At 48.7% G+C, this 23879-nt stretch overlaps 1 protein-coding gene across 1 annotated transcript; it reads right to left on the bottom strand.

The window, feature by feature from the left end:
* Window positions 1-13248: 13248 nt before the first annotated feature.
* Window positions 13249-21258, bottom strand: RGS4 (regulator of G protein signaling 4). Its single transcript, XM_067532598.1, has 5 exons — window positions 21127-21258; window positions 18224-18328; window positions 17321-17382; window positions 16004-16170; window positions 13249-15387 (listed from the first exon to the last, which is right to left on the bottom strand). The coding sequence occupies exons 1-5, from the start codon at window positions 21168-21170 to the stop codon at window positions 15136-15138; spliced, it is 630 nt and encodes a 209-aa protein (XP_067388699.1). The 5' UTR covers window positions 21171-21258; the 3' UTR covers window positions 13249-15135.
* Between the last annotated feature and the right edge of the window lie 2621 nt (window positions 21259-23879).

Below are 23879 nucleotides of genomic sequence, written 5' to 3'. Positions count from 1 at the left end.
CTGTGGGGATAATAATGTTACCATCCCATAAACCATCACTGCAAAGAGCTGCCTCTAGCCAAGGGGGCCAACCTCCTGGGGTGGGGATCAGGCCTCCTGGGGCTAGGAGTGCCTCACAGGCTGTGGGGTAATACAGGGAGGAAAGCTGCTAGTAGCCACATGCGTGAGGGGACAGCCCACACAGAGGATAAGGGTCCTGCTACTGCTGCCAGCTGCGGGGGGATCTCCCCGAGCTCCCGGGGACAGGTCCTGGGCTGTGCAGCTGTGAAGATTCTGACAGGCAATTTACATCCTTGAAGGGGACTCGAGTGGAAAGCTGCACAGTGCCCAGACCCAGTCGGGGGCTCACATCTACGGGGTTGCAGCTTACGCTGGGTGATGGGACTGAGCTGCTCCAGAGCTCCCGGCACCGCCAATGCTGCAGTCAAACTGGGCTCAGAGCGGCTGCGCCTTGCCAGGTGTCCAGTTTTCGACTGGAAAGGTCGGTCCAAAAGGGAACCTGCTCATGTCCAATCAGTTCTGGGCAGACACTAAATGTCCCGTTACCCACCTCCACCACTGGGAGGGCCGGACGAGCAGCAGCTGCTGCTGGAGCCGGGATGGAGAAGCTGCTCTGTTCAGCTGCTGATGGAGAGAACCCGGCTCCAGCCTCTTGGACAGAGAGGTCAGCACCTGGGGGCGAGGGGAATCCTGTCTGGCTCCCCCCATCACCCCGCTGGGCCCCAATTGCCCCTAACGGCATCTTGGGCTGCATTAGTAGGAGCATTGCCAGCAGATCGAGGGCAATGATTATTCGGCATTTGTGAGACTGCATTTGGAGTATTGTGTCTAGGTTTGGGCCCCCCCCCACTACAAAAAGGATGTGGACAAGTTGGAAAGAGTCCAGTGGAGGGCAACAAAAATGATGAGGAGGCTGGAGCACAAGCCTTATGAGGAGCGGCTGAGGGAACTAGGCTTGTTTAGTCTGCAGAAGAGAAGAATGAGGGGGGATTTGATAGCAGCCTTCAACTACCTGAAAGGGGTTCCAGGGAGGATGGAGCTAGGCTGGTCTCAGTGGTGGTAGATGACAGAACAAGGAGCAACTGTCTCAAGTTGCAGTGAGGGAGGTCTAGGTTGGATATTAGGAAAACTCTTTCACTAGAAGGATGGTGAAGAATGGGACTAGGTTAGGAATACTTAGGGAGGAGGTGGAAACCCCATCCTTAGAGGTTTTTAAGCTGCGGCTTGACAAAGCCCTGGCTGGGATGGTTTAATTGAGGTTAGTCCTGCTGTGAGCAGGGGGTGGGACTAGATGATTTCCTGAGGTTCCTTCCAACCCTCATATCCTACGATGGTGTTCCGAGTTGGATGCAGGAATCACTGTGTGTGTGGGGGGGGGGGGGGGGGGGGGACGAATCTGTGCCCTGTGCTATGCAGGGGGTCAGACACTAGATGGTCATAATGTGCCCTTCTGGGTTTCACAGCTATGAATTTACATTTGCACCAGAAGTTTAGATGTGACTTGGTTACTGTGTGGATTTAAATATTTTATTAATTTGCAAGTCAGGGTTTCACTATTAATTGGTCATTTTGTGTGTTCAAATGTTGCTGCTTGCATGGCCATCACATCAGAGGAAGAGGAGCTCAGGGGCGATTAGGACAGAATTAACAGCTGGGGTCACATTCTACCAGGAGCGACTGCAGGAACAGCTGCTAGCAAACCTCAGGTTATTTTTTTCTTGGGATAAGGACATAGACCAGGCTGTGGCTTGGCCTGCAGTCCAGTGTGGGTGCAGACGCTGCAATCAGCACAGGAAGCTAATCCCATTTGTTTGTTTGCTGACCCATCTCCATTTGCTTTCCCTGATGAAACACCATGACCTGGCAGTTTGACTTAGAGGGCAAATAGCTGACTGCACTGTAGGAGTAGTCACTGGGTTAGAGTCCAAGTAGATTGGATAATCCAGGTAGAAGCTGCCTGAAATGTGGCCCTTGAAGGTTACCAGTGGCATGATTTTCCCACAACAGTGGCATGAACCAGCATGACCGCAGCACCCAGGATCCAGCCCTCTGGAATCCATGCCCGACCCTACCATTGACCTGGCACCAGATGCTATCCCGCTTTGTGTGTCCGTTTCCTAGTGGCACAACAAGGAAAATGTGACCAGATGAGGAAGCACTTGGAGGTGCCTGGCTGGGGTGAGCTATGGAAGTGCAATGTATTCATATTATTCCTGCTTAGAGTTCTTTCCCTGAAAATCCACATCAATCAACACTAAGCAATTTGTTAAATACCAGTGGCACAAGATGGGTTAGCTGTGTAACTGGGGTGATCCTCACACATGCATAGATACAAAGTGACCACCACATTCAGGGCAGGGCAACGCCTTTAGGGAGATTTCCAGCAGGGCACGCTGCCATGACCAGCACTTCACCACCACCTGTCCTTGGTGTGAGGAAGTCTTGTCAGAGGCTGCAGTGGATCAGCTCCCTGAAACCACCAGTCTCTGGCAACACAAGCCTGGCCTGCCAGCCTGGGTGTTTGGCTAAGAGAAACCAATTCCTGCTCTAGGAATGAATTGGGGGGCATTTTTCTGGCCTGTGCTATACAGGAAGTCAGACTAGATCAGTGATTTTCAACCTGTGGTCTGTGGACCTCTGTGGTTCTGCACCTCCATTCGAAATTTTTTGGGTGTCCACAAATAAAAAAAGTTTGAAAATCACTGACCTAGATGACAACAATGGTCCTATCTCACCCTGGAATCTATGAATCTCCGCAGTTCTTGCTCTCTCTGTACAGCTAGTGATAGGCACACACCAAACCCCAAGTACTCCAAGTGTTCTCTGTAACATCCAGACCCTGAGCCACTTTTCACTCACAGAATTGCCAGGCCTGCTGTTCCCAAAGGAATTGTACTTACCAGCTTACTTGTTCCACCTCAGGACACCACTCCACTTAACACGCAGTACTTAGATAGGTTTATAGTAAAAGCAAGAATAAGTTTGTTAGCAAAGAACAGAGATTCAAGTGAAAGAGTGAGAAAATTGGAAACAAAGGGTTACAGAATAAAATAAAATCACAACATGCTTGCCAGAGCCTAAACTTAACTCCCACAGCAGTCCCATCACCTACAAGATAACTTACCCCAGTCTTCTCTGCAGCATTTTCAACCAGTTTGGCCGAGACCACTTCTCTTAAGAGGAAGTCCACTGGCAGCGTTTCCTCACAGACTGAAGGAGTAACTGGGGGTTCATCTGCACCCCGATATAGTTCCCAAAGTGTGTTATATTACCCTAAACAGGATAACTCCTGCAGTTTGCCTATTCCTTTTAAATTTCTTGCCTGAAAGAAAAATTACTTTTCACCTTTGCTGGTGACTACTCCCTAGTCACAAAGTTTCAGAATGTATTTTTTGGTGTATACATATAACTCCTTACACAACCACCATGCATGCATTTTGCAATTATTAGGATGCGCAGGGTGACACAGGCTTTCATTAGAGACCTTACGTGACCCTCTTTGGTGAATGTACACTAAGGTGATTTCAGTAACCCTCTGCCCTCTGTGAGCTGGTATTATGATGTCCCTGAGTCTCTCTCTCTCACAGACGCTTACAGAGCAAAACAAAAGCACAAGGACATTTCCATCCAAAGCAGCTACCTAAGCGCGAGGTAATGCTAAGCGCACACCCCACTAACTGTAATGGAAACCTGACAACCAAGCAACCGTGACCATAGCAGCACCCCAGTGCCAGAGGGCAAGGAGGTAAGAAACCAGGCAGTCTTGCCTATTGGTCACAGAGGGGCTGAGGTCTGCCCAGCAGGGATGGAAGACACTGGACAGGAATTGGAAGAATCACAAGGCCAGGTCCAGTAAACCAGATCAGGTTCAGAGTCAGGCCAGGATTGGAGATCAGAAGCAGGACCAGATTTGAATCGAGAGGCAGGAATCAGGCTCAGAATCAGGCTGGAGTCAGAAACCAGAGATCAGGAGACAAAGCAAAGTCTGGTATTGCAACAGGCCAAGGACAACATGGTTGCCCAGTCAACTTTCTGGGGCAACTCCTGGGGTTAAGTAGGGACACTTGACCAATCAGAGGGTCACTCTAGGGTCACTCTAGGTCTTGTGGGCAGTACTTCCTGCAGCACCTACTCTCCACAATACTGTCCAGCCATATCTCCGCATGGCCTCCTGGTGGCACTGTAGCAATAGCAGCTGCGCCAGGCTCTACAGCCCTGTGTTCTAGTCCCTCAGTCCTTACAAAGTGGCTGCCTGGTATCTAGCAATGAATCTCGCTGCCTGCCCACCTCAGGTGCTAACAGGTGCTGTGTGAGGTATAACATGTAAACCGGTGACATGCTAGTCATTAGTATTACTATGGGGTGTGTGTACAGGTGATAGGTGAGAAATGACAAATATATGCTGGAAATGTATCCTTGAAATGTATTTGTAAGTCACCCCACCATAGCTAGCCCAAGGAACATGGTCCCGCCTGCTTGAGTCTGCCTCTGGTGTAAAATGAGCACAGAGAGCCAATGGACTCTATTTACATCACAGGTGAGGCTATCAAACCAGTGAGTAGCGGAGATAGCCACTTCACAATCATGCCAGAGGAACGGAAACTGCAAAACTTAACCTGGCATCAGCTGCTGCGTGGACACAGCAGGCTGAACCCTAGGGGGCTTCCTGGCTCTGAAAACAAAGATAAACTTTGGGGGTCTGAGCAGAGAGAGAGTGTGAACACCGTTATAGCATCCTTCACCTGAGGAGACAAAGAAACTGTGTGCTTCGGGCACTGTGTGGGGTCCTGGCTAAGGGTTGGCCAGCCAAGCCGGAAGAAGAGCTGTGGGGTGAAAATGACTGAGCAAAAGACTCTAATTTGTGGTTAGGTTTCAGTCTTAGAAGTGTGTTTTTACTTTAGTTTTTTTGTAACCATTTCTAGCCCAGTTCCTTCGACCTGGTATCGCTTAACTCTCTGTTCTGTGTTAATAAATGTAATCTGGTTTTATTCCACAGCCATCTCAGTGCAGAGTTTCAAGCTGGAGCGAACCAAACTGTCTCTTTAAAGGAGCAGCAACTGGATAAATTTTGTGAGTGCTACAGTGGGAGGGGCCGACCACTACAGGGGATGGGGTCTGAGGGAGACTCAGGGCTGGAGGGGCTCTTGGTGTCACCCTACAAGAAGTAACCCAGAGTTTCAGGGCTGGCGTGAAAACCCCCTGCTGGTCTGGTGAACTCCCAAAGTGCCACACTGATATACTTGAACAGGATTTACACACAGCTTGTTATTTGACTGAGGTTTACACTTCAAGTACAGGTAAGACAATTGCAAGCGATTCTCAAGTGAAAAGGCTGGGAACGTCCAAAGGAAGGGTCCAGTGTTATTATTTTCTGCTTGTGTATTTTGGGTGATGTGGCAGGATGTACCTGGCCCTTTGAGGCCCCCTACTGGAGGCCTTGTGGTCCTAATGCCTCCTGGCTCAGAAAAGGAGCAGTGTAAGGGGTCCTCCAGGCCTCCTTGAGAGGCTGCAGGGAAGCAGCCAATCAGAGTGAAGCAGGCCCAGATAAAAGATGCTGCAGCACCTGAGCAGATCACACTTGCTGGCTGGCACCAGACCGATGAGGAAGGCCCAGTCTGTGAGACTCTCCAGGCAAGGAGGCCTGGGAGAGACCCTGCTCAATCAGGGAACATACAGAGAGCCCTGAGCTCAGGGTGAAGAGGAAGGGGCTATGTGGGAAATGGCCCGGGGAACAGCAGCAGATATGGAATTACAGGAAGCAGCATGTGGCTGCTATTTATAGTGTCCCTGGGTCAGGACTCAGAGAAGTGGGCAACCCCAGGTCCCCCCACCGGCCTCTGGCAGACTGGCCTAAGTCCTGAGAAGGGGACAAGTGTTTGTTAGAGGCCCAAGAAGGGGGCTAGAATTGAAAGGGCTCATGGACAGGCTGAAGACCCTAGTGAGGGCCAACAATTTGTTGGACTCCGCTGTCCTCCCAGAAGGAGACTGAATGTGAGAGGTGACCTGGCTGGAGGGCTGGGTCAGGGAGAACTGCTGTGGACAAAGAGTCTGCAGAGAGCAAACCCTGGGGCCCTGCTCTATAACAGGGCAGGGATGGATTTAAAGTGAGCCCAGAAGGGGGCTGAGGACTGAGCCCAGAGACAAGGCTGCAGACACCAACAAGCACGCAGGGACCTGTTGGACCCTCTACCCCGGAAGGGGTTTGTTCCTTCATGCTTTAGACTCTGCGTGACTTAGTCAGAGGGCTGAGCTACTGCAGACCCACCTGATGAGGGCAACAGACAACAGGGAGCCCCAGAACAAGAAAGAGTGCAGGTTTGCACACGACAGACAGGAGGTGCTCATGAGAGGTAAGTGTCCCCCATCACAGATGAGGAAACAGAACAAAGGACATTTAAAATGAGCAACAGTGAAGCATCCACAAAGTCAGGGCTGGCTAGATGGGAAAAAGAGCAAAAAGCCCTAAAATGGGAGGCAGAGGAAGCACCACGGGAACACCAGAGGTGGGTAGCCAAACAGCGAGAGAGAGAACATGAAACCAAAGACAGGGAATCGGAGCTGCATGCCAGGGAAGGTGACTTGAGAGCCAAGGAAAAGGAGGCAGAAAAGCAGAAGCACACCATTGGGCCCTGGAAGCTGAGAGAGAAAGAAGCAGCAGAAGTAGCTGTCCATCAACAAGCCATGGAGCTGAAAGAGAATGAAATCCAAGAAAATGAGAGAGGCTGTCTGACTTGGGTTTGATGGAAAAGCATGGACAGATTATTCCACAGCCCACAGGCACTCTCTCTCCCCAAGCTGGGATAAGCTGTGCTCTGCATACAAAGACATAGACTGTATTGAGGAACACTTGATTGCTTTTGAAAGGCTCTGTGAGATACATAACGTTCCAGAGGACAAAAACGTCCCAACTTGATTACTAAGCTGTCAGGTAAAGCATTAGATATTTACTTAGCGAAATGCCATGTGAACAGGCTTTCAAATATGATGACTTTAAAAAGGCTTTTAGTGCAAAGATTTCAAATTACTCCTGAAGTGTATACAGCAAAATTTAGAAGTCTCGAAATGAATGACAAGATGAGTCAGAGAGAATATGTGTATAAACACTGTGATTTGATTGTTACATCTCTTTGTCCAGGAACAGCTCCTGAGCACATGTTCTACCAAGCTCTCTGGAATAAACCCTTGGAGTCTGTCCAAAAAGCGGCAGAGCAGCTCACTGATGCCTATGTTCAAGCCGGAGCATCCAATGAGTGCAAACCCCAACAGGAGAGGCAGAGGCTCATTGTAAAGGGGAAACCTCCTTTTACCCCTGAGAAAAAGGAGGGTGGTTGGGTTGCTCAAGCACGTACCTCCCCAAAAGAGACCCCCTCTTGGGAACCTCTCACACAGACCTCCTGTGCAAGCGACTGGGCCAAGGAGGCATTATTTGTGTGACTCCTGAAAGCACACAAAAAACACTTGCCCTATGCTAAAAGAAACTAAGCCTACCATATGTCCAGCCCAAGTTAATGCAACTGTCCTTAACATGGATTTGCCTAGGGGCCCCTGATTAATTTTGTGAGGTCTGACCCATAAGAGGAGGACATGGAATTGATTAAAGTTGCCAGGGTGAATGGCGAAGAATCCCCTGGGTGAAGAGTCACTGGGACCCAGATTTCTCTGCTCAGCAAGTCTGACACGCTGCAGGGTGAAAGTGGAGAACTCCTGGGACTGGGAAAATATAAGCCTTTGGAAAGGCACAAAGCCTGTGCCTTTGGCTAACATGCCTTTGGAGTGGGGTGCTGGACTGTATTCCAATGGAAATGCTGGTGGGAATGGATGTAGTAACCATGACTAAAGCGGTTTGTCCTGTAACCCCTGGTAAAAAGGACTAATGTTTTGTAATCCCCAAAGGGAGCGGTAAGGACACAGAAACCACTATGCGGGCAGGGGAAGACACTCCCAGCTCCAGCTCAGTAGAAGCTGTCAGGTGTGGGGGAGTCGGTACCAACCGCATTCCCTCCGTTGCATGCCCTCAGGGCGACGGGCAGGAGTGGAGCTCTGTGGCTGAAGAAGCTGTCCCAGTTCCCAGCTGCCAGCATCTTGCAGATGAGCAGCAGGCAGCCCCTGCTCTAGAGAGCATAAAGGGACACATCCTAGAGGAAAAACCCCAGTAAGGGAAAATGGGGGAAGGGTTTGAAGAGAAAGGGGGTGTACAGGGAAGCTCCCATGGAGAAAGGTTCCCTGGGGAACCTTACAAGCCTGCCCAGCACCATGGAGAGTTGATACTGTTGGCCCACAACTGCCCTTTAGCTGGTCGCTTGCGGGCATCTATGATAGGTGAAAAAGCATTTGTACTGGCCAGGGAGACAGAATAACGTGCGAGATGACTGCAGAGCTTGTGACTTCTGTCAGAAGAGAAGGAGACCTGTGGACCACAAAAAGTTCCTCTACACCCCTTGCCTGTGATACAAGAGGCATTTTATGGGGTAACAGTGGACATTGTGGGGCCTGTGCTGCATCCTACCCAAAGAGGGAAGTGATCTAGTTTGGTCGTAGTGGATTTTGCCGCTAGATCTCCAGGAGCAGTGACTGTGTCCAACAGAGGAGCTGACTCTGGGGCCCTTGCCACTATTTTCAGCAGTGTGAGTTTCCCTAAAGAGATTTCATCTAATCATGGGTCAAATCTCATGTCCTAGCTACTCAGTGAATTACGGACATTGTGTGGCGTGAAACAACTAAAGGCTGCCTCCTATCACCCTATAGACAAATGATTTGGTTGAGACAGTCAACGGGAAACTGAACTCTATGCTGGGAATGTATGCAAACAAACGGGCCCTAGATTGGGATGAAATTTTGCCCTGTCTGCTATTTGCCTATAGGGAGGTCTGCTGTGTATTAGGATCAAAAAGAATCCTAACATCGGTATTTGTCCATTACTAGTTGGAAAAGGTAGAATTATCAATAATAATGCACAAAAGGCAGACATGTTCAATAAATATTTCTGTTCAGTATTTGAGATAAAAAACATATGCTATAGTCATATCATACAATAACACTCTTTACAGCTAAATTACATCCAAGAGTTTTAAAAGAGCTGACTGAGGAGCTTGCTGGACCATTAATGTTGATCTTTCAATAAATGTTGGCACACCAGGGAAGTTCCAGAAGACTGGAACAAAGCTTACACTGTGCCAAAGTTTTAAAAGGAACGACCCAGTTAATTATAGGCCTTTTAGCCTGACATCAATCCCAGGCAAGATAATGGAGCAGCTCATAAAGGACTCAGTTAATACAGAATTAAATGAGGGTAATATAATTAATGTCAATCAACATGCATTTATGGAAAAAAGATTCTATTAGACTAAATAGATATCTTTTTTATGAGATTACAAGTTTGGTTAAAGCAATAGTAGTGATGTAATATACTTCTGTAAGGCATTTAATTTGGTACCGTACGACCTTTTGATTAAAAAATTAGAATGATATAAAATTAACACAGTATACATTAAATAGATTTAAAAACTGGCTAACTGATAGGTCTCAGAATGTAATTGTAAACAGGGAATCATCTTCGACTGAAGTGTGTTTCTAGTGACATCCTGGAGAGATCAGTTCTTGGCCTTGGATTATTTAACATTTTTATTAGTGACCTGGAGGAAAACATAAAATCATCACTGATAAAGTTTGCAGGTGACACAGAATTGGGGGAGTGCTAAGTAATGAAGAAAACAGGTCACTGATACAGAGCAATCTGGATTGCGTGGTAAACCGGATGCAAGCAAACAATATGCATTTTATTATGGCTTAATGCAAATGTGTACATCTAGGAAAAAGTGTGTCATCCATACTTACAGAATGGGACATGCTATCGTGGGAAGAAGTGACTCTGAAAAAGATTTGGGGGTTGTGATGGCTAATAAGCGGACCGTGAGCTCCCAGTGTGATCCTGTGGCCAAAAGGGCTAATATGATCTTTGGATGCATAAACAGTAAAGTTGAAGTTAGACTACATCAGTCTGGAAGTAAGATGTAAATTTTTAACAGTGAGAATAGTTAACAACTGGAACAATTTACCAAGTGTTCTCCACACTGGCAATTTTAAACTCAAGACTGGATGATCTGCCCTAGCAATTGTCTGGGGGAAGGTCTCTGGCCTGTGTCATACAGGAGGTCAGACTAGATGATCATAGTGGTCCTTTCTGGCCATGGAATTGATGAATCTCTAACTGCAACAATGATTTTAAAAATATGACTTTAAAATAATTCTACAAAATCTATTTGCCTTGATCAATCTCAGAAAGAGAAACTAAAAGAAACTAGACTATGTGTGCCCTCAAGGTGGCATTGTTGCTATTAAGAGGGCACCGTTTTCAACAAAGACAATTTTTATCAATAGTTTATGAAGTAAGCAATTAGTGGATGCTGCTTTTGTCTCTAGTACCTGGCTCTCAGAGGTGCTGGGAGAAGTTACAGTCTGTCATTATGTTTTGGTACATTTCATAGCCAGTGAATTATGCTGTGTGATTATGGGAGACTTTAACTTCCCAGATATAGACTAGAGGACAAGTGCTAATAGTAATAATAGGGCCCAGATTTTCCTGGATGTGATAGCTGATGGATTCCTTCACCAAATAGCTACTGAACCAACAAGAGGGGACGCCATTTTAGGTTTGGTATTGGTGAGTAGTGAGGATCTCACAGAAGAACTGGTTGTAGGGGACAACCTTGGTTCACGCAACCATGAGCTAAAACTAAATGGAAGGGTAAATAAATACAGATCTGTGACTAGGGTCTTTGACTTCAAAAGGGCTAACTTAAAAAAATTAAGGGAATTAGTTGGGGAAGTGTACTGGACTGAAGACCTCATGGGTCTGAAGGTGGAGGAGGCTTGGAATTAGTTCCTGCAATTTTGACTTGAAGTATCTGAAGCCTGCATCCTAAGGAAGGGGAAAAAATTCATAGGCAAGGGTTGTACAACAAGCTGGGTAAGTAAGCATCTCAGACAGGTGATAAGAAAAGGCAGAAAACCTACAAGGAGTGGAAGATGGAGGGGATCAGCAAGGAAAGCTACCTCTTGGAGGTCAGAATACGTGAAGATAAAGTGAGAAAGGCCAAAAGCCAAGTACAGTTGGACCTTCCAAAGGGAATTAAAACCAATAGTAAAAGGTTCTATAGCCATATAAATAATAAGAAAAAAGAATTGGGACCCCAAAGCACTGAGGATGGGGTGGAGGTTAAGGATAATCTAGGCATGGCCGAACATCTGAACAAATACTTTGTCTCTGTTTTTAATTAGGCTAATGATGAGCTTGGGGATAGCGGCAGGGTGGCTAGTGGGAATGAGGATATGGAGGTAGAAATTACCACATCTCCATCCAAAAATATTAAAGGAACTAGCACATGAAATTGCAAGCCCATTAGCAGGATTTTTAATGAATCTGTAAACTCAGGTGCTGTACTGTATGACTGGAGAATTGCAAACATAGTTCCTATTTTTCAGAAAGGGAAAAAAAGTGATCCGGGTAACTACAGGCCAGTAGTATGCAAGGTCTTGGAAAATATTTTGAAAGAGAAAGTAATTAAAAAAATTGAAGTTAATGGTAATTGGTACAAAATACAACATGGCTTTACAAAAGGTAGATCGTGCCAGATCAACCTGATCTCCTTTTTTTTGAGAAGAGAACAGATTTTTTAGACAAAGGGAATGCAGTGGATCTAATTTACCTAGATTTCAGTCAGGCATTTGATACGGTTCCACATGGGGAATTATTAGTTAAATTGGAAAAGAATGGGGATTAATATGAAAATAGAAAGGTGGATAAGGAACTGGTTAAAGGGGAGACTACAACGGGTGATACTGAAAGGTGAACTGTCAGGCTGGAAGGAGGTTACTAGTGGAGTTCCTCAGGGATAGATCTTGGGACCAATTTTATTTAACCTTTCTATTACTGACCTTGGCACAAAAAGTGGGAATGTGCTAATAAAGTTTGCGGATGATACAAAGTTGGGAGGTATTGCTAATACAGAGAAAGACCAGGATCTCATACAACAAGATCTGGATGACCTTGTAAACAGGAGTAATAGAAATAGGATGAAATTTAATAGTGGAAAGTGCAAGCTCATGCATTTAGGGACTAATAACAAGACGTTGTGCTATAAGCTGGGGATGCATCAGTTGGAAGTGACAGAGAAGGACCTGGTATATTGGTTGATCACAAGATGACTATGAGCCGCCAGTATGATGTGGCTGTGAAAAAAGCGAATGTGCTTCTTGGATGCATCAGACGAGGTATTTCCAGTAGAGATAGGGAGGTGTTAGTACTGGTATACAAGGCGTTGGTCAGACCTCAGCTGGAATACCATGTGCAGTTCTGGTCTCCCATGTTTGAGAAAGATGAATTCAAACTGGAACAGGTGCAGAGAAGGGCTACTAGGATGATCAAAGGAATGGAAAATCTGCCTTATGAGAGGATACTCAAAGAGTTTGGCTTGCTTAGCCTAACCAAAAGATTGCTCTCTATAAATACATCAGAGGGATAAATACCAGGGGGGGAGAGGAATTATTTAAGTTCAGCACCAATGTGGACACAAGAACTAATGGATTCAAACTGGCCATCAGGAAGTTTAGACTTGAAATTAAACGAACATTTCTAACCATCAGAGGAGTGAAGTTCTGGAACAGCCTAGCCAAAGGGAGCAGTAGGGGCAAGAAACCTAGCTGGCTTAAAAACTGAGCTTGATAAATTTATGGAGGGGATGGTATGATGGGACAGCCTAGTTTGGCAATCGACTGATCTTTGATTACTAGCGGTAAATATGCCCAATGGCCTGTGAAGGGATGTTTGATGGGTGGGTTCTGAGTTATCACAGAGAATTTTTTCTGGGTGTCTGGCTGGTGAGTCTTGCCCACATGCTCAGGGTTTAACTGATCGCCAGATTTGGGGTGGGGAAGGAATTTTCCCCCAGGGCAGATTGGCAAAGGCTCTGAGGTTTTTTCGCCTTCCTCTGTATCATGGGGCACGGGTCACTTGCTGGTGGATTCTGTGTACCTTAAAGTCTTTAAACCATGATTTGAGGACTTAATAACTCAGTCATACGTCAGGGATCTATTAAGGAGTGGATGGGTGAGGTTCTGTGGCCTGCGTTGTGCAGGAAGTCAGATTAAATGATCATATTGGTCCCTTCTGACCTTAGAGTATGAGTCTGGAGTCTATGCTGCATTTTAATCACCAGCTATACATGTATGACATTTTGGACTGGTGTTTAATGAAAACCATTTTATTTAGATTTTATTTATTCTTATTAAAGTATTTATACATTTCATTGCAAGATTTACCAGGAATTTTAGGTACTAGGATGAAACACACTTAGCCACATGCTTGACAGGCATAGAACTGACTGAGATCACAGACGAGCATCTCCATTCATTCGACCAACAAACAGGTCAGTGTATGCTTCAGAAACACAATAAGAACAAAACACAGTGGTGTTAAGAGAGTTTCTGTCTGTGTGACCATTGCTGTCCGCCTTCCCAGATGCTGCCTCAACACGAGCACCACCCCCAAAACAGGCAGGGCAGAGGGAACCCAGAACTGTTCTTGCAGTGGGACCAGATGAGGGATGAGGATGTAACACACAGGGAAGGGGGGGGGGAATGCAGGCCAAGTGGTCAAAACACGTTACCAGCTGTGCAACAGAAATTCCCAGGCCCCCCCCAGCCAACCAGGCAGTGTGGACACAGCTCGATGCCACAGCACCCACATGCCAAACCTGCTGCTGGGGGTCTGCTGGAAGCCAGCAAAAGTCCCGTGTCCTGCTCTCAGCAGAAGGCCAATTCCAGCCATACAGTCTAGAGGAGAAATCGAGACATCCTAGCCCCACCCACACCAGATAGTCTGCTGCTTTTTGGTAGCCACTGTGGGTATGTTGACTTTGCAGATAAAAGCCCAGGCCTGGCCCGTGCCAGCCAGCTCGGGCTTAGGCTGTGGGGCTGTGTCATTGCTGTGTAGACACCCAGGTTTGAGCTGCAACCCAAGCGCTGGGACCCTCGCCTGGTCCTAGAACCCAGGCTCCTGCCTGAGCCCAGAAGCCTTCTCAGCCCATGTCAGAGCAGCCTTGTCCATTTCCCAGGGAAGCCCCGTGTGGGGGCTCCCGGCAGGGAACGGGGAGGGGAGAAGCCCTATATTATTTTTCTAGTATAGACAAGGCCTGACAATGTGTAACCTGATGGTCACCCTTTAAAGTAAACTTGGATCTTGTTCCTGAATTGACTTGCCAGGGTGCAACAGCCCCCACGCCCAACTGGAGAAACCCTGGGTAATTTGGAGACTCCACAAAGAAGGCGAGTTAATAAACCAAGGGCCAGCAATGATGCATTAGTTATTCTGCTCTCTCTACTCCCCAGCTCTGCCTCTGAAAGGAGCACTGCCAGGACACAAGCAAAGCAGAGCCTGCATGGTCCTGGGCCCACCGCAATGGCACAGCACAGGCGTTGTGCCACGGCTCTCCTGTGTACGACAGACCTTCTCTCCCTGGCTGGCTTCTGCCTGCTTGGGTGAGTTAGGGACATGAGAGTGCTTCTAGTCTCTCCCTTTGCTGACCCTAGAGGCAACACCGAGCCCCCCGCCACGCGCTGCAGGCATCTAAACCTGCAGGGGAGTTGGCCACAGCAGGAGAGAGCAGACACACACACGGACAGGTGCTGTTGTCCAGGGAGCGTGGCTGTGCCTCAGCCTCCCTTGCTGGGTGTACAGGTCACACCCACACAGGCCTAGGGCCTTGGAAATAAAGTGCTGCTGAGCAGCGCCTGTGCCATGGTGCTTTAGGAGCCACATGCATGTGCTGGCAACAGACACAGAAAGAACACAGCACATGCCTGATGCTTTAACTCTGAACGTTGCCCTTGGCTTTGAGTGGCAGGAGAGCTGTCTCCAGGGGCACACGCACTGATGGGGGCTGAGGAGCTGATGCGTTTTGCTGCTCAAACAAGCGGTGGCTGGAGCTACCAATGCTGGGCGCTGAGTGAGAAAGTGGGTACAGGCGAGGACAGCAGGCAGCTCTTGGCGACAGCACGGTTGCTTCATGCCAAGGAGGGCTTGGCTGGCATGCGTCTCCCATGTGAGTGCCAGGAGTCCCGCCAGCTCCGCGCTCAGAGCTAAGCACACTGAGGGACTAAAGGCGAGGAGCAGGCTAAGGCAGACGAAGTAGCTCTTTTGTGGCTCTCGATCCCACAAGGGGTCCCAGGCGGGCTGACCAGGTCGAGGTAGAAGCGAGATTTGAGGAAGCGGCGGTAAGAATCCTTCTCCATGAGGATGAAGATTTTTCTCTGAGCCTCGTCGAAGCACGACAGTGTAGGCTCAAGGATGTTGCGGCTGGTCACTTCCCGTGTGCAGGAATCCAAGTTCACCTGTTGAAGGGAGGGAGAGATTAGCACCAACTGGTCTGGACGCAGCCAGGGCAAGGAATGGAGAGCCAGGTTTGCTCCAGATATTCCCCAGGCTAGTCTGTCCAATGCACTGAGGGAGGGCTGGCTTCCAGGAGCACACGGCGCTGTGTGTCTCAATCTCACTGCCTGCATGGACCCTAGTGGGATCACTGGCTACAAATGGGATTATCTGCATAACTGGGGAATGGATCCCCAGGTCTGGGGTCGGGAAGAGGTACTTTCCCTTCCACTAGGGGCACAGTGGCATGTCTCCTGAGATAGATTTCTTTCACTGGCATGGAACAGGCATGGGCATGGGGAACATCCATCCGTCTGGTCCTTTCCTACTTGACTCAGTATTTGGCATGCACGGGGGTGGCACTGAGCCCCTCCCTTCTGTGCTCTCTGAGAAGAACGCATTTAAAGCATTAAAAGTGTCATATTTCAGCTGCACTTTAGACTGGCCTTTTACCCGCACAGCAGAGCCACTTGCTCGCCCCTCCGAAGAGCCAGGGCCACTTTCTCCAGTGGAGAAGTGCCATTGGAGGGCCAACTGCACACTCTGCTTAGCCCTGAGTCAGAGAGGTGCTCCACCTACTTCTCTAGTGGCCTGGATGGAGATGAACTCGTCATAGATCTTCCTGGCCTTGGGGCCAAGCTGTGCTGGCAACGTGGTTTTCTTGTATTCCTCACAGCTGACCCAGAACTCGATGTTCTCCTCGCTGTACTCAGACCTGAGGAAAGCCCGGAAAGCGGCCAGCCCACCTGCAGACGGGGGTAAAAGCAATGAGCAGCAAGTGAGTCCCCTGGGCCATGAGCTCCTGTTAGTGGTGTAAGGGGGATCCCAAGCAGCCAATGAGCTGCTCCCCAGTAATCCAAGCACAGCAGTTCCTCACTGCAGAGGCTGCATGTTCGGCTTGGCCTTGCTCATGGAATTTCCAGAGCCAGTAAATGGATGGTGAGGGGAAGCCTCAAAAAATGGCAGAACAGCACAGCCCCCCAAGAAGGGACCTTCCCTGGGGCAGCTGACGGCGCGGAGACATACCCTGGCCCAGCTCACCCAGGCAGGCCGTTAATTCACATTGTGTGATTCCATGCTTTGGGAACCTCCCTGGCCTAGTGGCACAGAGTATAGGGTGCTGGACTAAGCAGCTGGAGATGTATCCCGCACTGCCTGACCTTCATGTCACCCGTGAGGGGGCTTCGCCCTGAGGACAAACTGCAGGCAGGCCTGGAACAGCACATGTCCTGGCCACGTGCCCACGAGAAGCCAACGGGGGTGAGGTTTGTGGGGCTGACCCCAGGGAAACAACCAGAGCTGTGAGCTGGGACAAGCACGTCAGGCCAGGAAATAAGATGGGCCAGATTCACTCCTGGTGTAACACAGTTGACGTCAGTGGAATTGCATTAGGGCTGACTTTGGCCCAACATTTGCCTTCCTTGTGGGTGACTAGGAATAGGTCAGGAACGTGAGCCGTGCTGGGGGCTGCAGCAGAGATGACACTGACACCAGTCTGGGACCAAGGCAGAACCACGCCCTCCATGTGTGGGAAATTGTGGGCCCTTTGACTTTCCCATGCAGCCTGGGGTTGGGATTTCCTCCACTCCCAACTGCCTGAGCGCGTGTGCTGCTTTACAGTGCAAATGCCATGCTCTGTTCTCAGCTCTCAACTACACCTTCTGCCCTCTCTGCATGCAGGGAACTCCAGCTCCACTGCCCTGCACGCCATGGCTCTGACCTTCCCCGACAGCAGTGTTGGCTGGAGATAGCTGGGTGTGTGTTGCTGGAGGAAGTGAGTGAAAGCATTGAATGCTGAGCCTGGCCGTGGTACCGCGCAGCACCAGCCTGGCATCACTCGTCATGTCAAATGGTCCCTCCCCAGACCTCTGCAGCAGAGCGGCCCCGTGTACTTACTATCATGATGGATCAGGTTCTCCAAACAGTCAGCCCATTTCTTGACTTCCTCGTGGCTAACCCTAGGAGGGGACAAAGGCATAGATGGAATGTGGAGTTCACCTGAGACTGTCACCTCGTCTCCCAATACGCCACCACCAGCAATTCCCTGTCCCTGGATGCACGGACCCACCCCACACCCCTAGGACAAATGCCCTCCCATGGATATCACAGCTCTCCTGGGATCTCAGGGAGAGTGCTGTGGTGAATCTTGCTCACATGCACCACACAGCGCACATCACCAGCAGGGGCTGGGGGAAATTCGCCAGGAAAGTCAGTACGAACGTGAGTCAAGATTGGGGCTGTTTGCCGCTCTCAGAACCACTGAGCAGAGACTGGTCTTTAGGAGCAAGTCAGTGGCTCCCAGCTGGGTGATTTCCTGAGACTGTGGGGGCTGGGGAGAACTGTTATTGTGGCTAAAGGCACATAGGAACTGACACGCCACAATAGGCCTATGTGCTGCCTCCTATGTCCTGGGACGTACCATATCCACCTAGCCCCATGTGCTACCTCCTCTGATCAGGGATCTGCCATATCCACCAAGTGCTGTATGCTGCCCCCTGCCACCCTGGGATGTACAATATGCACCTAGTCCGGAGAGCTGCCTCCTCTGTCCTGAAATATACCATATCCACCTAACCCTGCGTTCTGCCCCCAGCCATCCCAGGACGTACCATAATCATTTAGCCCTGTGTGCTGCCCCTGGCCCTCCTGGGACATACTATAACCTCCTAGCTCTGCATGCTGCCCCTGGCCATTCTGCAGTGGCACCACCAGGAATGCTACTGAACTCCTGTCATGAAGGAACAAACACTCCTTGCCAACCTTAGGCCCTGCCATTCCTGCCTCTGGCTTTTCTCTTACCTCTCTGCTGGAGCCACTTTCTCCTTCTTGCTGTGGGAAGAGCTGTGCTCACATGAATCCGGCTTCTGCAGCAAGAAACCCAGACGATGCTTCATATCTTTTGCACTGGAAGAAACAAAGAAAGAAACCACCCATAAAGGCTATTAGTATTATTGACTCCACGGACAGGGTCTTCACACAGAATCAAACAGCTTATGGGTGAGGGTCTGTGTCCTGCGCTGTGCAGGAGATCAGACTAGATGATCAGGATGGTCCCTTCTGCCCTTAAAATCTATGAGTCTCTGAGCTTAGAACTCCTTATGGGCCCATTTTGGCACTGCACATCCAGCACTGATGCATTGTTTGTCAGCGTTCACTTCTTCTGTTTTGGACATTTGGCATTAACACAGGAATTGATGCAAGTGGGATCTTACGTTCAGTGAAGTGGACTTTCACCAGTATAACAATTGTGATTATTGCAGCTTAGAAGGCATTGCTTGCTTAGCTGCATATTAGGAGACAGGACAATCAAAGCCGTTTTATTTGCTATTATTTTGTTTTAACTGTAAGACACGATTATACTCAGAAAAGGATCACAATTATGTAACAATGGCCCTTGCGTATTCAAGGCCAATCTGCCTCTTTATTGACAATCCAGGTCTTGCACTGTTACTTACCTACTTACATGGCTTCCCAGAATCCTACTGCCTGAGCACTGTGGCTGCACTAATGAGCTGACCCTCACAACACCCTGCAAGATGGGGCAATGGAGGACAGAGCTAACAAGTGGCACAAAGGGAATGTGTGTAAGGCCAGGAAATGAACCCAGAGCTTCTGCATCCTAACAGCCAGGCTGTCCTTCCACTTTGTTGAGCAATTCATTCATGGCAGAGGGAGCTGGGTTTGCTCCTGCTTGGCGCCTCCTCAAAGGAACCAACTGATTGCAGAATCTCTGGGCTAAATTTCTGCATGGCGTTCAGGGCACAGGAGGATCAGGGCTTGGAGCAGTGTTGGCCACATGGGCAGAGAGTCATGGCCAGGTTTGGGAGACACAGTGCAGGAAGATACGGCAGGCTCTTGGCACGGCCTGGCTGTCAGGGTCACAGGAGAGTGCCAAGTCAGAGATTATGCTGAGAGCAGGGCCCTGAGAGACAGGGAGGAGGGCGGAGCTGCCCATGGACAGAGAGCCAGGTTCTGGGGGAAGATCAAGAGCTCACTTTGCCCACATGCCCGTCCCGGAGAAGTGTGACTCCTGGCAGGTCCGTGAATGCTGCTAAAGAGCCCACCCCTCACCCCCTCCAGCACTCGGCCATGCCCCATACTGCCTGCTGAAGCCCTTGGCCAGCTCGTTCCCCACTCCTCTAGCAGATCAGGTGGGAAACAACAGGACTCTGTAGACCTTTAACTGGGCTGCTCAGAGACGACGGTAGAAGCGATAGCCTGGCTCTGCTTTGAAACCCGTTCTGCAGAACTCTGGACAGGGTCTAATTCTGTGCTCAGTTATATTGGACCGGCCCAAAGCCTTAGGCAAGCCATCACGTTCTCTGCAGTTCTAAAGGACACCTCCAGGAAGGTTGAGAGAGGTGGGTGGCCCCAAACTGCCCCCCATATCCCAGCCCAGCTCCAGCACAGAGTCATCCCTGAGCCTGCCGGGCTGGCTGCTCACTGAGGCCTGCTGACGCCTCAGGATAACTCCCCCAAAGTCAGGGCCCGCTGCTGTAGGGCATATAGGAGAACCTGAGGAGCTGGAAATGTCAGCCACAGAAACCCACCTGCAAAGCTGCCCTCTTTGCCCCAAGCGTAGTTTGAATGAAAACTCAAAACTCCTGCACAGAACAGCCTCAGGCCTCTTGAGGTTCTTCAGATGGCAATGTGAAGGGAGAGAGCAACCAGGGCTTTGCGTATCGACCCTCCCTGAACACACTGACTTTGAACATCTTATCTCCCGCAGTAATCTAAAATCCAGCTGACACTGGGGGTAAGCTTTAGGAACTGTGAAGGGAGGGCATTGATTCCTGACCTGCGCCTTTGGTTTCCATGTAACTGCTATTTGGGTGATATACAACTAGTGTGTGTACATCACTCAGTACACACAGGTGTACATTCTCACAGAGGAATACACCCCCTGCCATGGGTCAATGCTTACACACACAGAGATAGATACTAATGGCTACTGTACATGCCAGGCAAAAGAATAGTACAAAATTCTTTCCCAACAAGTTGCTTTTGTAACACAGAGACACTACCTCAGCAGTGATTCCTATCTTCCATTTCATTTGATGTCTCCTGTTCTAGGATTAAGCTCACTCTTTATCTTCAGTTTTATGTAATCCTGGCTCTTCCTACAGTATAAAACCTTAGTCTCCCGTAACACCTACCTAAGCACCCAGCTGTTGTCTGCTCTCCACAGCTGTTTCATTTTTATTAAATAATCCACCAGTCTCCTTTCTATTAGAAATCAGTCTTTTCTAAATGCTTATGTGATTTTGATATTTATTTTAGGAATTATGCTACAGATCAGACAGAGATGTCAGTAGAACCCTGTACCCGAGAGGGTTTACATATATTTTCTTTGCTAAATTTCAGCATGAGAGAAAATATCTCCCTTCTTCTAGGGAATGAGACTGATGTAAACCCTGCAAAAAAAGGCAGCATAATGAAGGATAACAAAGTATATGAATGCAGGGAATTGCTCTGTGTTTATGGCTAGAAAGGGTTTAGAATTCACAATCCTCAGCAAAGAAGCACGATGCAATTTACTTTCACACTAAACAAAAAGCAAATCCTTAAACAATCATCAGTCCTGGTGAGCAATTGGATTAAATCATACAATTTCTGCCTCACACACTACACGGACACACAGTGCAATACATCCGCGTAGCTCTGAGCTGTCAGAAAACGCAATGTTCCAAAATGGACCCTACCTTTTTAAGCAGGTGGCTGGCAATGCAGCAAGTCCCTTGCACATTTTGCTTTCAAGATGCAGTTCCAAAATCCAGAAAAGAAACAAGAGGCAGTGGCTGGATCCTGATGCAGAACCTGGCTTAGAATCCTCAATGCCCTGCTGCCGCCAGCTGGAGTCCCTTATAGCTTCACGTACAGGCCAGCAGCAGTTTTGCCAGCCAGTCAGAACCCAGCCCGGGTCCAGCAGCCCCCGCCCCCTTTTTGCCCACACAAGGGGAAAAGAAGAGTTTGACGTCTGAGCCAGGAAAAATAGATACTCTGAAAAAATCTTACCAGAAATTACAGCTCCCCGATGAGGAATCTGTATAGGATGGAGAAGAACTACTGGGGACTTTCCTGAATTGCAAAAGATTGCTGACAGGCTATGAATACGATCTCCAATATGTGGAGACAGAAGAAGGTGTTGGAGAATCAGTGACTAATTTTGTGGGATTTTTCCATTCATTTTCCCCTTACACTTAAAAGAAATCTATCGAACAGGAAGGATCTTTTTGTCAGGTGGCCAAATAGATACAGGAGGTCCCAAGAGCCTTAGCATGTGGTGTGACAGATAAACCAGGGATCTGGGATAGAGAGAGAGAAATGAAAAATACCATGGACAGGCAAGGAATATTCTGCTTTCTTACAAGCACATGGGTTGTGCGTCAGCGGAGACAGAACAGCATCTATGTGACGCATTGCTACTGAAATACAAATCGGCCATCAGGATGCTGTGTGTACGTGCGTGTATGTGCATGAGTGTGTGGCTGCACACATGCTCCTGAGGCAGTGTGTGTATGCGGGGAAGAAGAGAGCCCAAGAACGCAGCTGCCATTATGAAAGTGGGCATTATTGCAATTCTCTCTGTTAGTTTAGAGACAATGTCATTTCCATTTGTATGCAGGGGAGTCTAGAAGCACAGGGCACCTGCAGGTGGGAGCGTAGGAAGCCTGGAAAGGACAGCTCATTTTTTTTGGACACTGATAAAGCAGAGGTCATGAGAAAATAATACTTTGCTCACGCACAGTGGCTTTTGAAATGGGATTGCAGTTGCCCTACAACAGCTGATGAACACTAGATGTTGTCATGGTTATTGGAGTGCGCCTGTGTGATTGTGTTGCCTTAGTTTAATAGTGGGTTGTAAGAAGCACAAGCAGGAAAGAAACAGAAAGACTACAGATAAGCCCCCTCAGCAAAAGCTGGAGGACCATTACGAGATAATGCCAGAGTCAAAATGGCTTGGAATCCGGTGATCAAAAGGACTGTAGTGGTTTAGGAAGGGGCAATCGCTGAAGGGGCTAGGTGGCTGCCACAGTCTGGAACTGCTCCACCTCTGGAAGGTGGCTCCGTGGTATCCTGTTTTAGCCACTTGAAATGTATTCCTAGGATGGAGGCACAAACCACTGCTCCATGTACACCTGGGAATAGGACACTGGTGTTCCCCCCAAACCCCACCTCCACACATGCTAAACCATGTACATTTGGGAAAGGGACACGGCAGTGCCTCTCTTCACTACCACACCCTCCCCCTCTCCCCCCCCCAATGTTGCCTAAAGCTTAGTCTCTCTTGTGCATTGACACTCTCAAGTCTTACAGCTGGCCTCTGCCCACGGGTGCTGAGGGAAGCCTGGTTAGGCACCACAGCCATTCTAGTGCACTGAAGGGAATAGGGGAGAAGAGAGAGGCAGGGCCTGCTGAGCTGACAGCGCTCTAGGACGGGACACAGCGCTACCTGATTTAAAGACCCATATGTGAGCGTGAGGACAAAAGATGTCAGTGCTGGGCCACATTCATGGGGGGCTGGGAATTGGGCCCAGGCTTTGGGCACGAATTGTCCTCTGCGGGACCCCTGGCTTGGGCTAAAAAGGCCATGTACTACACAAACAATAATCACGCACTGCTCTCAGAGCCGCTTCCTAGCCTTGGAGTTAGGGAGGGGTACCATGGTAACGGGGTTAGAATGTCTACCCCTTCTATTCCTCCCCTCACCATCTGGACAAAGAAGGTGATAAGAAGTGCTTTCTCATGCCTGTTCGAGAAAGCTCGGGGTATCTTCCCCTTGTTCTTCCCTTGCAGTTGGTTCGTTAAGGAGATTTATGGTCATTCCTGCTGTCAAGATAGCCAAATTCATGGCAAAAATGCATATGCCATGCAGGTTAAGTGGTAAATAATAAACAGGGGCGGGTATAATTATATGCCTCCTATAGTCATTAATATTCATTTTATAACCATTTATATCACCAAATAGGGGTTTTATGGGGTGTTGTAGAAGAGTGTGTATTTACATATTATTTTAGATAAAAAGTTGTCAAGTACTTAACTCAGGGCTCACTTTGTTGGATGCATGGCAAAGGGGAACAGGTGGATTAGAAGCTGTAACTGAATAAACGCTTCTTAACATTCCACGCAGCTCAATCTTTCTTCAATCGACCCTGCAACACCAGTTAGCTGATGTCTTTTCCATAGGGCAGAGAGACACCAAGGTGCAGAGTATGGCCAAGAGGAAAGCATGAGACTCACCCATTTCTCAGGTATCTCCATCCCTCCTCAGCTTGAACTGAGCTCCCTTCCCTCCAAGAGGCAGACTTGTGGAAACTCACTGGGGTGGAGTTCCTCTCCCCAGCAGCCTTCAGGCAAACAGCATTTTCTCCACAGCCCTGGCAGGCTTCCCATAGGACCCATCTTTGGTCTCAGCTGGATTCCATCCGTTGTCTGGTCTGTTTGCTGAGCCCTA

The sequence above is a fragment of the Emydura macquarii genome, unplaced genomic scaffold, assembly GCF_026122565.2.
Source record: "Emydura macquarii macquarii isolate MOO-44397 ecotype Brisbane River unplaced genomic scaffold, CSIRO-AGI_Emac_v2 contig_3287, whole genome shotgun sequence".
NCBI classification, from domain to species: Eukaryota; Metazoa; Chordata; order Testudines; family Chelidae; genus Emydura; species Emydura macquarii.
Note: the sequence above shows the minus strand (reverse complement) of the source record. Positions and strands in the feature narration are given on the sequence as shown.

Excerpts from the sequence above, each read along its gene's own strand:
- RGS4 (XM_067532598.1), bottom strand. The coding sequence starts at position 21,170 with ATGTGCAAGGGACTTGCTGCATTGCCAGCCACCTGCTTAAAAAG. Across the intron at positions 17,383-18,223 it reads AAAGTGGCTCCAGCAGAGAG|GGTTAGCCACGAGGAAGTCA; the intron begins GTAAGAGAAAAG and ends GTCCCCTCCTAG. Across the intron at positions 15,388-16,003 it reads CCATCCAGGCCACTAGAGAA|GTGAACTTGGATTCCTGCAC; the intron begins GTAGGTGGAGCA and ends TCCCTTCAACAG.